The sequence below is a fragment of the Convolutriloba macropyga genome, chromosome 3, assembly GCF_964194025.1.
Source record: "Convolutriloba macropyga chromosome 3, txConMacr16.3, whole genome shotgun sequence".
NCBI classification, from domain to species: Eukaryota; Metazoa; Xenacoelomorpha; order Acoela; family Convolutidae; genus Convolutriloba; species Convolutriloba macropyga.
In genome coordinates this window covers 23515422-23531308 of record NC_134470.1, presented here as the reverse complement: position 1 = coordinate 23531308, position 15887 = coordinate 23515422, and the positions used below count along the sequence as shown (strand labels likewise).

The following is a 15887-nucleotide window of genomic DNA, read 5'->3' as shown; positions in this document are numbered from 1 at the left end:
CAACTGTGATCGCAAAGCTTAAAAGATAAAAAGTGACTACACTACTTGTTTGGTCCAGACAACACTTGCTCTGCTCGTCCCGAAAGATGGTTGAGATACAGAGAGACTTGAGGCTCCGGGGCACAACACCTCAAAAAACTGGATCTCAGATCATCCTCGCACCAATGCTCTAGTCTACCCTGGCTTGGAATTCATTTCTCTAATGGTCAGTAGACTAAATACCCGAGGCTCCGGCCAAAGGGGAGATGCACCACCCCAATGTTAGGGGATTAGGTCTCACAATGCTACGAAGACAGCTTTCTGAGGAAAAGCTTGAGTCTTAGGGTGCAACCCCGGTCAATAATCTCCACGTGGGCCCCGTGGGTAACTGCCGCTAGCTCAGTTAGTGGAAGTTAGCTAAGCTGACAGACTGAGGAGTGAGCCCTGATCAATCAACCTTGGACTTAAAACAAATTAGTTCCAAAAAGTTCCATGCCAGTTCGATTCACATCAGCGCAGGCAAGAGCCTGAGATTTGAGGTGTTGAGGCAGAGCATTGAAGAGCACCCTTGAAATAAGGGAGCAAAAGTAGTTGTTGTTTGGACCCTGTGAACAAAAATTCTTGCCGACTTCTACCTGTTGGAAATGTCTCCAATCAGCGAAAAATGGTCAAAGTTAACGGATTAGAAAGTCACAAAAGTAACGAAAGTAAAATCGAGACTAGGAGATGAAGTTTTGGTTTTTTAGTAGTGATTTGGCTAGACTGTAACTAAAGCCTCTTGTTAAATTTAATTGGCCTCAAACCCTTGCTAGTAGGCAACGAACGCAGGTTGGTAAGGTTGAGATATGAGGGAGCTTGGGACGACTCGTACACTGTATTCACTGAACAATGATGAAGAGTGGAAGAGAAAATTGCGTGTTATCCCTTGTGCACAACTAGTATGTGAAACGAAAGTCTTCAAGTAATAAATACTGTGTATGGTCCAGACAATACAGATGTAGTGATAGTCACAAAAGCAACATCACAGAGTAGTGTTGCAACTGTGATCGCAGAGCTTAAAAGTTAAAGATTGACTACACTACATGTTTGGTCGAGAAAACACAGGCTCTGCTGGTCTCGTTGGGATGGTTGAGATGCAGAGCGACGTGAGGCGCTGGGACACAACACCTCAAAAAACTGGATCCCAGATGATCTTCGCACCAATGCTCTAGTCTACCCTGGCTAGGAATTCATTCCTCTAAAGGTCAGTAGACTAAATACGCGAGGCCAAAGGGGAGTTGCACCCCAATGCTTAACCGAATTGGGTCTGACACCTCCAGTGCGCGACCCAAGTGGGTCTGATACCCCCGTGCGGTGCGCGACTCAAATTGGTATGATCAGAGCCGGTGTGAGTCTGGGTGGTCTGCTACCTTCTGAGCTCTGATCAGAGGTGGCCTGGGTCACGCATATTATCCTGGGTAGGGTTATTAATAATCTGGACAAAAAACTGACTATCCATGCTATTATGCACGATAGTGATAGCTTCAGGCTTTACTTATGTTCATTTTAAAATCTCATTTGACCTAATGTTATATTCTCTCTAAAAGTTCATATGGTAAATGTATGGCAGTATTGAATCTGAGTACATCAGATGGAAAAGTTTTCCTTTTTATTTGTATCATACCTTGACATTGATTGCATTTGTGGATGCACTGAGTTTGTTCACCATTTTGGAGGAGCCTTTGAAGTCCATCCTGGGAGTGGTGGCAGCTGCAGGTGAAGTGGAGGACTTCTTCCTCAGCAGAAATCTAGGAAAAGAAGAGAGATTGAAAGAGCAGAATCTGTATAAGCAAAGCAGGTGATCACTCAAAACTTAAAAATTTCTCGGTCAGGAAAACGGTTTTTTTGGAACTAAGTTAATTCTTAGGTTTAATTGAGCTGAGAAAACTGTCATCGAAGTCTTAATTTCTTAAAACGCTTGCTTTCAACTTAAAGGTTTCGGCTTTTTTATTGTAGATGGTTTGGAGAATAAGTATTTTTTTTCCTTTTTATTAAAGTTTAAATTTTCTTAAATTTCTAATTTCCACAATCTTCAACTAGTTCTGTTTATTTTGACTATAGTACAATTAAATATACAATGAATCTCACCCGCCAAAAACCACAAAATTTCTTCATCGCTAAGTAAATAGCGAAAAACTTATAATTGAAAACTTCGAAGAAATTGCGACAAAAAGTATATAATTTTGATATTTTTAATTCCAAAATTAAAAACTTTCATCCAGAACTAACAAAATAAACAAAAATAGCAAAATTGCATACCGTTTGACAGTTTGCCTATTTTGTGAAAACAAATAATTATGAACAACACAAAAAAAATTTGAGAATTTTTTTTTACTGACTCCTGTACCGAGTCTTCGCAATAATATCAGTTGTCCATGCTTTATAGAAACATATTGGTTTTCTTGCCTGAAAAATTTATTTTGACCTTTGGACTCTTAGTGAGAGAAATAAGATGGTCCTAGAGTATCCAGATGTGAGACTCTTCAAAATTGGCTTGGAGGTGAGAGTTTGAATTTGGGTTCTGCTATGGAGGGAATTTCATCGACTAAATCTCATCTCATTAAAAAGACTACCGTACCTGGAGAAAAATCCGGTGCCAAATATCCAAAATGCCAAATACTTTGTCAATACGTTTACCAATTTTTTGAGAAAATTATCAGAAATCATAAAAGGCTTGCCGTGGTAAAAACCGTGTAATTGAGGTTAATAATACCTGTGGTGTTATTGCGCGGGAATGAAGGTTAGACACTTAGTTATTACAGTATAAGGTTCAACTTTTGACGCGGCTCCAAGAGTTTAGCATATTGATGTAAGTTTCAAAAGCAGTGCGTGTTGGATCTATTCTCTTCCCCCCCCCCAGCTAAGTGAGTATACATTTTTTATGACTGCCAGGAGCACGTGCTATTTTCTTACATAGTAACGTGCTATATAACAACATATAATTTGTAACTGGGGGTCATAAAAAAACACTGGGCGCCGAAACAGAATAGATCCTGCGCGTTTTTGTGGTAACTTAAAAAACATAGCTGACTGACATCGGGCGTATTGCTCTCAAATGATTGGCGAGCGGTTGGCTCCGGTATTAGGGGTGCTACTAGCTTTAGGGGTGACGATGTTGGGGTAGAGGAGTGTTGGGGGGGGGGGTCAATCGATGGGGGGTAGGCTCTCAAAGGCTAGATGAGAGGGGGGTTCAAATCGACAGGCGGGGAGGATGGACAATGGGCGGTCTTGGGGGGGGGGGGGGGGGTAATGAGGGGCTAATGGACGGGGAGGCGGGTTGGGTTATTACGGTTTGGGAGGCGGTTTGGGGAGGCGCTTTAGGATCACAGCGTGAAATTGTCTATTCGAAAACAGTTTTGGTGAATCGCATTCTTAGAGTTTTGTAAGGCTTAGGGCTCTAAGAGAACTTAATGCCCTCCTAGCGCTACCTGTTTATCTGGTTTTTGAGGACAAAAAGTCAAATGGCTCAGACGAAAAATCGGTCAAGCAAAAAATCGCATAAAAAGACCCCAGGATTAATATAATTGCTACAAACTTCGTTTAAGAGCAATTAAACACTGTGATGTTTCATAGTTGGAGCTGCCCTATTCCGTCTATTGGGAGGATCATACCCCCTCTTCTGCTGTCTATTTAGCAAAATATTGACCAAGTGAGATAATTTATAAGGTAATGACCTATAATAGTATACGATATGGTGACGACTATCATCAGTATTATTGGTTGCGTTGGTGATTGGGGTGTTTGTTTTGGTTGTTACATACCTGCCCATTATTGATCCTCGTTTGACCTTGTTGGCATCAGCAGATGGCAATTGACACTTGTCTTCCTGGTTGCTAATCATTCGCTCCAAAGGGGGCAGAATCATACCAGGCTCCAGTTGCACCTGTTGACACAATAGACGCAAATTTAAAAACCATTAAAAAAAATCTAATCAACAGATAAAAAGCGCCTGATCAAAAAATAGTCAGAAATGTCCATGAACTTTCTCTCTCCTCTCAAGTCCTTATCCCTGTTTTTTTTTCACTTGAACAAACAATCAACAATGCGTGATGTAGGTAATCTCAATTAATTTCTATAGAGCTTAATAAGAGGAGTACCTAGCCAGCACTACTAATATATACCGCTTTTTTCAAAAGCTATGTTTGACCAAAATCTTCCGTTGGGAACAGTTCCTTTAGTACGCTTCCCGGTTCAAGATCCTCTTCCATAAAAACGTACCGCGGAGTTGGGAGAGGAGGTCCGTTCAAAAATACATGGACGAGGACAGGCTCTAAGAAGGAAGGAGCTAAAGTCTGATCGATTCACATGCTACTAATAACTACTACACACCTTGGGGAGCTGATTTTTGGTATAGGTTACTCCTCCTCCCTCACTACTGTCGGAAAAAGTGGACTTTGAACTCTGTTTGGAGCACTGAGACTGAGGTGTGTTGTGATGTTTGTCCACAATGGCATTCACGTCGCTACATGTGTTGTTGTTGTTGTTAGTGATAATTGTGCTCCAGTGGGGGATAGATCCACGCTTCTCTGAGCATTGCAGAGACTCTTCGTGGATAACAGCTGAAAAGAATTATTATCTTATGGCACTCATCTCCAATGAAACTTGATGAAAAGGCTTAGATCTTTTCCGTTTGACCCCCAGACGCACGTGTCATATTTTTACATAATGATTTACTATGTTATGACACTTGCTCTGTGACTGGGAGTTGCATAACGAACTGGTGGGGGGGGGGGAGGTCAAACGTTAAAGATCCAAAGGCTTTTGCTTGAAACGCAAAACAAAACCAATCAATTGGATTGCGCTAACCCTTCCCCCCAATGCATGTTTTAATCCCCGGCTGAGTGCCTGGCCGAAACTCGGTATGTGACCTGGCTTTCGATCTGGGCCATATCAATTTTCAGATGTAAGAATACGTACCAAAGCATACGTTGCTCTGAGTGCCTCGACTCTCATTTGGAGAACTGAGGTTCTCACTGTTGCAGGTGGAGGTGCCCATAATCACAGTTGGCATAGAATGCGCCATGTTGTGATGATGTCTGCGGAATACAACACCTGCCTGGCTGACACTACCCGAGCTGGTCTTCTTCATTCGGGCTATTTCCTCCCGGATCTCCCTCCGTTTCTGACAATAGATGCCCAATATGGCCCAGCAGCAGACGGCAGTGAATATAACTAGCAGGACGAACTCTGCAGTGAGCACTATCAGCTCAAATAAGAAGTACGCCACTGCAATTTTCATGTGGTCATCGACTGAAAAGGCAATAAAGTCCAATATCACGAAGACTTTGCGTATTAGACACTTTTTAGCACCCGGATTACTGGTTATGCAAAAGTATGAGGTAAATATACACGGTCACATAACATCTTCTGGAAATCATACCAGCTCCTCTGAATACCCCCCTGTCCGCGACCCAGGTCCGTCTGGACCATGCCTGTCTCGGGTCGAGGACTTCATCCTGAGATGAATTGTATTAAATCCTTGTAATCATACAAGGTTTTGATGTTTCCAGACTATGTAATTTTGAACGCACGACGCCCCCCTCGTGCGTTCATCTTCGGTCTGGGCATACTTGCTTCGGTCTGGGACCTCAACCTAGGTATGATTTCCCATTAGTGTTACAAGGATTGTATAAAATTAGCATATGACTCGTGTCTGATTACTACCAATAGTCGTAAAGGGCAATAATAGACCCCGAGCTGAGATGCGTGTTCAAATGTGCATATGGTCAGACCCTTTCGAACTCAGACCCTTTCGGATCAGATCTTTCTGGTGGTTTCAAACTGATGGATCATACATGCTGATGTTTTTATCTATGATCGATCAGAGGATCAAAAGTATGCTATCCAACTACTTCTCATTAATAAAATGTAGAACAAGACATATAACCGCGAATAAATGGAGATAATTACTTACTGACGAAGTGGGTGGACTTCAAGCAGGAGAGCAGCAAGCTTAGAAGCACTGAAACAAAACTATTTATTTATTTAAGACAGTCAGTTACGTAAGAAAAATCAACTGTTCAAAGGAAAGCACAACCAAATCTATGTTTTTGGCGACATAATTTTGAGATGGCTATAAATAGAAGCTCTACTTGTTCAAGGTAGTGTCGGCTCAAGTGAAAAAGCCTAAAGAGTCAGAAAATTGGACGAGACCTGCTAATTAGGAAAACCTCCTTTCTCATTTTGAAAACTGGATTGAATTCAGTAGCTATCCATTTTCACCGTAATTGCACCTACTCACATCCCACAAACAACAACAGAAGAAAACTGAATTGAATCTATAGTTGACTATTATAACTTTTGTTACCGTAACTCTTGTCGTTCCTGTAATCAAATGGTGACGTTTTTTCACTTTGCTAAGAGAAAGACAAAATTATTTTCACTAGAACTGCAAAACAAAACCTTTTAAGTTTCGACATTATGCAGCCAACGCCTAATAACTTATGTGGCTCAAGTAAAACCTTTTTCCAACCCCACTTTAGTATTGGGCAGAACCGTATGTGGGGAATCATTACGCGGACAACGCCGGATTGCTCGAGTAAATATATTCGATTTTGTCACTATTTTTAACGACCAATATTATAAGATTAGAGATACAAGCGTGTGTGGAAACTAGTTACAGTGAGCAAATGTAACTCGTGTTTGTTTCACAATTGGATGTATCCGCAACTGGATTCCACAATGAGCATTTTTGGGGCAAGCGTGAAAAGAAGTGACAACACTGATGAAACATCACTCGTTTCTAAAAAAACGCAAAGGTTATTGACATGCAATTTTTTTGGACATTGGCTACGTAATGTGTTATTAATTCAATTAAAATTGATCCATTTTTCTCGTTTCCTGAGTTTCTAATGGTACAGTCTAGACCTTATTATACGTAAAATGAATGTCATGCAAAATTTCCACATTTTGTCCTAAATCTACTGGATCTATTCATGCATAAAAATTTCAATTGTTTGGCTTCAGTTTTCGTCTTCATAGAGAAAGAGTTACCTCCAAAAAGTAATGTTTTTGTCAACTTATCAAAACCAAATACTCAGAACACAATTAAAATCAAGAATCAAATACTGAGTCTCAAAACTGACATCTGCTTCTTGGCTTAAAGCATTTGCTAAAATTTTATCTGTTATCTGTAATTTCTCGTTTGAAATAAAATTTTTGTTTTTTTATCAGTTGTTTCAGGTTGTTAGATATGGACAAAGAGCCCTCTAAAAATTTAAATCTCAATCCAACAATTGTTATAAGAGAAAGATCAATGTCAAGAAATTTAGAATCCAACTTTACATCATTGATTCCAGGGAACATTCCTGTGATGATATCATCAATCACTGTTTGCTACTATTGCGCAGTCTTATCGAAAAATTTGTTGTTGTCATTAACACATAAAATAGGTCAATCTGCAATCTTCAACTTTGTGTCGTCGGCAATAAAAATTAATACCTGTCATTATAAAGCTAGGAACAAATTTTCCATTGTATCGAAGATTTTTGGATTTAAAATATGAGAAGAAGGTGTTCAGTACAACAATGAAACAAACGGTAGCTCTTGTGAAGCAATGTTAGCTAGAAATTTAAGTGAGATTTTCCCCCAAAAAAATGCAATCAAAGAATCTTTATAGTCTTTTTTTTGTTATAAGACTTTTTTTGTTGAGAGTTTTTAAAGAGTAATCTCTAAATAATCAAAAAAAGTTCTCATTTCGATCAAAATACACAGAAATAACTTTTGATTGCAAAAAAATCATTTTTATCAATGGCAAGTGGAATGGAAATTTTAGCGATAAAAGTTTCAATACCTTTAACGGACATCAGTTGCTTTTCAGGCATTTAGTTTCTCAGAACCTAATGATTACAAAACAGTTTTTTTTGTTGAACATTTTATTTTTTCTTTAATATATTTTGGAACAGTTCAAAACCTATTTTAGAACTTTGTTATTTTGAAACAATTTTCAGCATTTTCGACCTGCTCAAAAAAGAGATTGGAAATCACATTGAGAAACAGTCCATAACAAGTCTTGTTCTAAATAATCGCTACTCAAACTTGCGTTATTTGTTTTGCTATCTATCAACCAACAGAGCGTTTTTGACAACAATTTTTTTGAACATAAAACTGCAATAATTTTGTGAACAAACCGTTTTATTTTTTTCAAGAAACGAACGAATTTTATATAAAATTAAACAAAAGTTCAACTTTTTTCGACACCAGGTAAACAAATGTCTCACTTCCAGAGTTTTTTTTGCTAGAAAGGTTGTTTCTGAAGACTTTTGGAATTCACTTCAGCTTTTTTTTCAAATTTTGGCAGTTTTTTTATCTTTACAAATTTTTACAATAAAGGTTAATACGCTGAAGCAGGTGAACTTTTCAAATCCTATTTCATAGCTTTTCTGCAACAAAAACATTTATCTATGATAAATTGTGTTTCCAAAAACAATATAAAACATTTGAAAGCTACATTTTTAAATGAGCAGGCAAATAGCGGCCACAGTTTACTGGACTCCTCTTTCATGAACAACATTGAATAACGAATAAATCTGCTGGTTATCATCACTTTTTGTTTTCAAATTTATTGACTTATTTGTTCTCTTGTTCCATTAGTTTGCACGTGGTCCTTGATGGTTCATGATATAGGATCTTTCTCTGCTTTAATCACCTAAAAAAATCTTTTGAGACATAAGTGTAATGTTAGACAAAAATGTAACAAAAAAACTGTAAATAAGTAAAGAATGCAAAGTCAAGCGAGTTAAAGAATAGCCGACATTAAAAAACCGGAAAGTATAATAGATGTGTAATTTTTTAGAAATAATATATCATTAATTCTTCAACCACAGTGATGCATAGCATCTTAGTTTTACAATTTGTTGGTTATTGCGGAGAAACTCACCCACCGTCGCGCCTGGGATACTTTGCAGAAACGCTGCATCGAAATTTTTTTATTTACCTGCCTATCGGTGGACTTGCCTTGCTGAGAAAAAATTAAAATAATGTAAAGCAGAGCAGTTATTATTTCCTTTTTTGACAGACAAAGTTAATACCAGACATTGGGAAATTAAATTGACGCCAAAACGAACATAATCAGTGTGAACAGTATAAAGGAGCAACTCAGAGGGACTTAAGACAGGAAATTTTGAGTTTCTGAGCAGGCATATGGTTTAATGGAATCTGTTCATGAGAGCATATAATAGGGATCTGTTACTAAATCGAGAACTCTGTGTCACAGTAAGCGATCTTAATTTGATGTGATGATGAGGAGATGCGCGGTTTGAGATATAAAACCTCCTTATTCCGTCGTGCTTCGTTTCAGTTTTTGCTGGCGTTTTTATTTGGAGTTAAAAAATTTTGTTTTTACTAAAACAGGCGAATCTTTGAAAACGTGTTTTATAGCTTTTTGCAACAAAAACATTGAGAGATAATAAAATGTGCTGCCTTATACTATCAGACTTTTGTAAACTACATTTTTGCAGCAGCCCGGAAAAGATTTTTTGTCACAATTTACACAACTCCTGTGCCCTGAACAATACAACAATCAATAATGGCTAAGTTCACTAGTTAGCTTAACGTTGTAAACATTAAGATAAATTTTGTCTGAAGTTTTAGTGATTTAATTTTTGTAATGTTGTCTTAATTTGTACGTGGAACGTGATGATCACAATGTTTTGAAATCATGGCAAATAGATCTTTTTCCGTTTGAGCCACACGTTAACAGGCCTTTTAGTCTTAAAAGTGTTCTCTCAGACAATAATCTAATTTGCAAAATTGTAAATAAGTGGTGAACACAAAGTAAGCCGAAGTAAAAGCAACCCAAAAGTTATATAAAAGCTTTGTTTTCTTTCAGTTCAACGGAAAGGGTGCATAGTATTTTAGTTTTATAATATTTTCCGATGCATCAAGGAAACGTCCATTGCCATGCTTAGCATCCGCTGTGGTACGTAATCTGGAAACCGCTAGCTGGTTGTTGCAGCGAATCCCGCCAGGGACACTTTTATATAATCAGACAACTTCATAATAATTTCCGGCTTGCATGATTTTTTTTTCAAAATTTAGCTTGCTTACAGTCTCAAAGAAAGTGTCATTTGGTATCGTTTTTAACAATTTACTATTTATCAATTTGTGAGGGCTGGCGCAACTACTGTGAAAATGGACCAGTACTGGATTCGAACCAGTATCTCTTACTTGCAAGCCTAGTGTGCTGCCCATTTACACCAACTGTTCTTAAGCTTTCGAGCTTGGGCATCTCTTATAACCCGTTCTCACATTCTTTCTTGTTCCTCAAGACTTCATTTCTCTAGCCAAGTATACCATGATAAAGTAGAGCTTCTGGTCAAGCTATGTCAAGCTTATCTTATGCACAATTTACATTAAGTTTTTACTGCAACTGCGTGATCACAACTGCATGATACGAATGATCATAGTAAAAGTACAGTCTTGAGACACTGTGATTCAGTACTGTACTACTATGATCCGTGATGAGCCCCAGTGTACCTGCATAGATGATGCATCGTGACACGTTCTTTCTTGTGACGAACTGTCTGAATTTGAATGGGTTGCATATGGCCAAGTAGTGACAGTAGGTTCTGCACAGCAACAACAGCTGAGGAACCAAACAGAAGGTGTAATACGGCACGTGCATCATACTTCGAAGCCATTTTTCTGGCACAAAACCAAGAGCAGAGATCGTTTCCAGACCGTCCGCAAGCAATATGTATAGAATGTCGACCAGAGAAATTGTAAGTGTGAACAAATCAGAGGGTCGTCCGTTGGAACTGGTGCGATGGCGGAAGAGGAGGTAAAAGATTAGGGCATTCGTAGATATTCCCAAGAGATCCAAAGTTGATATTCTGATCAGAACCAGTGTTTCCATTACCAGACTGTCTCTTCAGTCACCACTACGTCACTGGCAGCCGGTGCAAATCTATACGAACAAAGTTATAACTAAAAAAATGTGAGTCTATTGTTATAACATGAACAATTAATATATCCTAACTTGATAAACACAAATAAATGCTAATGTGGTGATGCAAGCAGGATTTATGGCTCAAGTTTCTCAACTTTGTAGGAGGATCAAGGTTAGAGTAACAGATTAAGCTAAAAGTTGAATTAAAACAGCAAACAGTATTGATACATTGTGAACCACTGCAATTGTTACTTCCTTTTTTAATAGGAAAAGTTAATACCAGATGATGGAAAATTAAATTGACGCCAAAAAGAACATACGCAGTATGAACAGTAAAAAGAGCAACTTGGATTGAATTTAGACAGGAAGTTTTGAGTTTCTAGGCAGGCATATGGTTTAATGGAATCTGTTCAAGAGAGCAAACAATAGATATCTGTTCCTAAATAGAGTAATGTGTGTCACAGTATACGGTCTTAATTGGATGTGGTGATTGGGAGAGACCCGGGTTGAACAAATTTGGAAGGATGATCAAAATTGGGTTTTTGGGATGCAATTTGTCAGCCCAGTCACGATTCTGTCACAAATAGTCTAACTGATAAATTAACTATGTCTACCAGTACACACTGATATCTCCCAAATTGAACACAACAACATGCAGCAATTGAGGTGTATTAATACAAACCATAATAACATAGCAATCGGATTAAGCTCTGGCCTTATTTAAATGCTTGTAATAATAATTTTCAAAGAATCTTTGTGAGAAAAAGCGTTCATGGAAATAAGAATGGATGTGTATCTACTTTTTCTGCGAAATGTTTAATGAAGGTCGGTTGATGCAGTATGTACAAAATGGGACACATTGGTTGAAAATTATTTCAATTAAACATTGCAAACAGACAACATTATCCCATATTAGGAGGCTGTCTGAAGGATAAATTCTGAGAAAGCATAAGAAACGCCCACACGTTTTGACATTGCGTAATCCATTTTTGTCCAATATTACTCCGCATCCTTTTTAAGGATATAAAAAATTAGAAAGGGGAAAAACGCTCCCTCGAAATTAGTTCACTCGAAATTATCTTGAAAAAAAAACAAACTTAGAAGCAGCGTTATATTTAGAAATTTGAAATTCACTTTAACTCGTTTAAAGATATGCGAAAATACTCTGAGTTTACTGTGTACAAAGTTATAAGGCAAAAAACAAACGTTCTGTTTTGTCCACATGTTTACGGACTTTGAACGTTCAAGCCCTGATTGCTTCAAAAAATCGTTAGATGATGTTAGTCTAATTGGGGGAGAAAATCGATCCAAATTTCTACGGTTAAATTCACAAGACGAATCGTGCCCGTCCTTGTATAGTACCGAATGTTTGAACATGCCTCTCAAGCAAGTCATAAAAGTCTTAATGTCTTACAATAACAAAATTTATACTGCTTATCTTGAAGCAACCAGAATCCATTTCTTTTAAAGCAATTGTTTGTTGAGTTTTGTGCTCCTCGTACTATATACAAGAAAAATTTCAGAACTAACAACTTGAAAAGGTTGTCACAAATTATTATTGTCGCTTTTCAAAAATCAAGACATGGTACATATTTGTGGATGTCAGCAAGACCAAATAACCATATCAGAAGCTGAAAATCAGACGACTCCAGTTAATTGAAAAGCATGTGCACAAAAAGTGACTCCTAATCTTCAACTCATCAATTTTTATGAAAGTTATGGGAAATTTTCATATGAAAGTATTCGAAAATGTGGCATCTCTATCAGGAAACAAAGTCCAGTGAGTTAACAAATGCGTATTATTGATGAAGGAGTTGGAAGAAAAACTTTGTGAAATTAAAGTGAAAACTAAATGAAAACATTAATATAGACATCAGGCGTATGTAATATTTAGGTTAATTGGGTCTAGTTCTTACTGCAAACAATTTTCAGATCTTCAACTAAAATTTAGCTACATTCTGTTAGTTTACTTCTATCAATTTAAGCTTTACAAACTATTAACCTGACTAAACAACTGACATTTTCGATAAACAGGTTAACAAAAGTATATAAATCAGATCAAATTCTGAGTTCTAAGAAACAAACAGAAAAATATTATTTTAGGAAGTTTTATTTTTGATCCTTTAAAAACATTTTTTTGGTTCAATTTCAACTTTAGTCTGTGAAAACCATTTTCATTAAAGTTTTCCTGTTTCAAAAGTGGTTGTTTTAAATCAAAATAGAAGAAACTTTTTTGCAATTTATGCTAGAAAATAGATGGTGAGATAAAAAAAGGTTACAGTGGCCTTTTAAAACCAATATTGTCTCTGAATTTGTTCTCGTATCATGAACAACGTGTTCATTTACATCTTTACTATTTTAATTTTGGTAATTTTGCATATCAAATGAGAGAGAATTGTTTATAGAATAAACGCTAGAATTCAGACGAAATTGGTATACTTTAAAAATTTTTTTCCAAAGAGTTTTTCTGACCATCTTTTTCATTACTTTTTTAAATATATAATCCATTGCTAAGACATAATCGTTGCTAATTGAACTCTCTAATAACCTCTTAGGGAATTCTTACCCAGAGATACAAAAAATATTGAGTTGAAAAATAATTCCGTGTTTTTTGTGCCCTATCATTATGAAAAAAACTCCTCTTTTATTAGAATGAAAACTAGAAGCTGAGAGCTAAAAAATGATTTTTGACTGTTCTATTTATGATTTGTAAAGCAAAAGAAAAAGTTGACGGAAAAAGAAAACATAGCTCTCATAAAACTTCCCCCATTTTTGAAAGCAATTGGTGTAATAATAGTCGAACTAATTTTTTTGAGAAAAAAATGAATTATAATCAATAAGATCATAGCAGAACGCGGCCCACAAGTTTGGAATTAATTCATTTTCACTGGACCATTTTGGAACAATTTCAGGGAAAACATAAGGTAGCAAATGCATTAAAAGCATGGATAACAAAACTCGCGTACTTTTTTACACATAAAATGTCATTTATTTACTGCCAAAACTCAAATTGTTCGATTTAATTCAATGCGTTTTATTGCTGGGAAATACCAAGTCGCTAGGATTTAAAATACTTCTAGAGGAATAATTAAACATAACAAAAACTCCATTTGCGATTGTGTTGAAACAAGGAGGTTCGCTTATGTACGATGGCACATGTTCCCACCACGCTCATTCACTTGTCTCAATTCTCTACCATTGAAGTAGAAAAAGATGATCTTTGAGGAAATAGTTCATTTTTGTTATTTGAACTTTGATAGATTTTTTAAAACGACAGACAAGTACGAAAAAAATTGAGTCCGCCTGTCAGATTAATAATTTGCGTTTCACTAGAATGAAAACTCAAACAATCGAAACGACGGCGACACAAATGAAATAAGCGAAAGAAGTTAATGTTTCAGTAAGAAAAGAAAAACATTTTCAGCAAGTTAACAACTAAATTTCCAAAAAAAATAAAAGTAGAGATGCAATAATCAATATCTATCATGTATTCAAGTCGAATTTCAAACTTTAATGTCTTTTAAATACCAAATGCCCCCTATTTAGTTTAAATTAGATTCTAATTTCTCAACTAAGTCCCATCAGTGAGTGCACAACTAAACAAAATGACCTTCGCACTCACTTATAATTCCAAATCGATTAATCAATTTCAGATCAAAATAATATACAGGTTACTCAAGCTATATAGTCACAAGGTAAGACAAGAGTGAGAAAAGTCGTGTTTGCCACCGTAAATAAGAGGGTTTGTTACGGCAAAAAAATTGCGTTATTACGTTTCTTGTCCACTATCATATAACTTCACCACCAAAATTGTAAAATGGTGCTCTTGATTTTGAAAACGCTAAAATTTGAAAAAAAGTGCTACCATAATGCAACCAAGAAATTTAGTCTACTCCCTTTTACGGCCCGTCTCAATCAATCGCTAAAACCGCAATCCGAAAAATCTCACGAACTTGTTTGTAGCTAACCCCTGACCCCCAAAGATCACTAAATCAATCACAAAGGTCAACAAACTTGACCCCCTGACCACCCAAAGGTCACAAAATCAATCACAAGTGTCACCAAGTTTGATCCCCTGACCCCCCAAAGGTCAAAAAATCAATCGCAAAGGTCACCAAAAGTGACGTCCCTGACCCCCAAAGGTCACAAAATTAATCTCAAAGTTCACCAAAGTTAACCCCCTGGCCCCCAAAGGTCACTAAATCAATCAAAAAAGGTCACCAAAATTGACCCCCCTGACCCCCCAAAGGTCACAAAATCAATCATAAAGGTCACCAAAGTTGAACCCCTGACCCCCAAAGATCACTAAATCAATCACAAAGGTCACCAAACTTGACCCCCCGACCACCCAAAGGTCACAAAATCAATCACAAATGTCACCAAATTTGACCCCCTGACCCCCCAAAGGTCAAAAATCAATCGCAAATGTCAACAAACTTGACCCCCTGACCACCCAAAGGTCACAAAATCAATCACAAGTGTCACCAAGTTTGATCCCCTGACCCCCCAAAGGTCAAAAAATCAATCGCAAAGGTCACCAAAAGTGACGTCCCTGACCCCCAAAGGTCACAAAATCAATCTCAAAGTTCACCAAAGTTAACCCCCTGACCCCCAATGGTCATTAAAACAATCTCAAAGTTCACCAAAGTTAACCCCCTGACCCCAAAAATCACTAAATCAATCAAAAAGGTCACCAAAATTGACCCCCTGACCCCCCCAAAGGTCACAAAATCAATCATAAAGGTCACCAAAGTTGAACCCCTGACCCCCAAAGATCACTAAATCAATCACAAAGGTCAACAAACTTGACCCCCTGACCACCCAAAGGTCACAAAATCAATCACAAGTGTCACCAAGTTTGATCCCCTGACCCCCCAAAGGTCAAAAAATCAATCGCAAAGGTCACCAAAAGTGACGTCCCTGACCCCCAAAGGTCACAAAATCAATCTCAAAGTTCACCAAATTTAACCCCCTGACCCCC

General features: G+C 37.4%; 2 protein-coding genes across 6 annotated transcripts in view; both read right to left on the bottom strand.

Moving 5' to 3' along the window:
• The window catches only part of LOC142336083 (syntaxin-binding protein 1-like), a 631753-nt gene that overhangs the window by 435741 nt on the left and 180125 nt on the right, over positions 1-15887 (bottom strand). The gene's annotated exons all lie outside the window — the stretch shown is intronic.
• LOC142336949 (uncharacterized) overlaps positions 1-15887 on the bottom strand; it is a 100216-nt gene that overhangs the window by 55796 nt on the left and 28533 nt on the right. For both annotated transcript variants that reach the window (XM_075385942.1, XM_075385943.1), the window contains exons 2-7: positions 10495-10924; positions 5933-5980; positions 4936-5268; positions 4348-4577; positions 3780-3901; positions 1643-1766 (exon numbers count right to left, since the gene is read on the bottom strand). In XM_075385942.1, coding sequence (XP_075242057.1) covers positions 1643-1766; positions 3780-3901; positions 4348-4577; positions 4936-5268; positions 5933-5980; positions 10495-10873 — 1236 coding nt within the window. In that variant the 5' untranslated portion in view covers positions 10874-10924. The remainder of the gene's footprint in view (positions 1-1642; positions 1767-3779; positions 3902-4347; positions 4578-4935; positions 5269-5932; positions 5981-10494; positions 10925-15887) is intronic.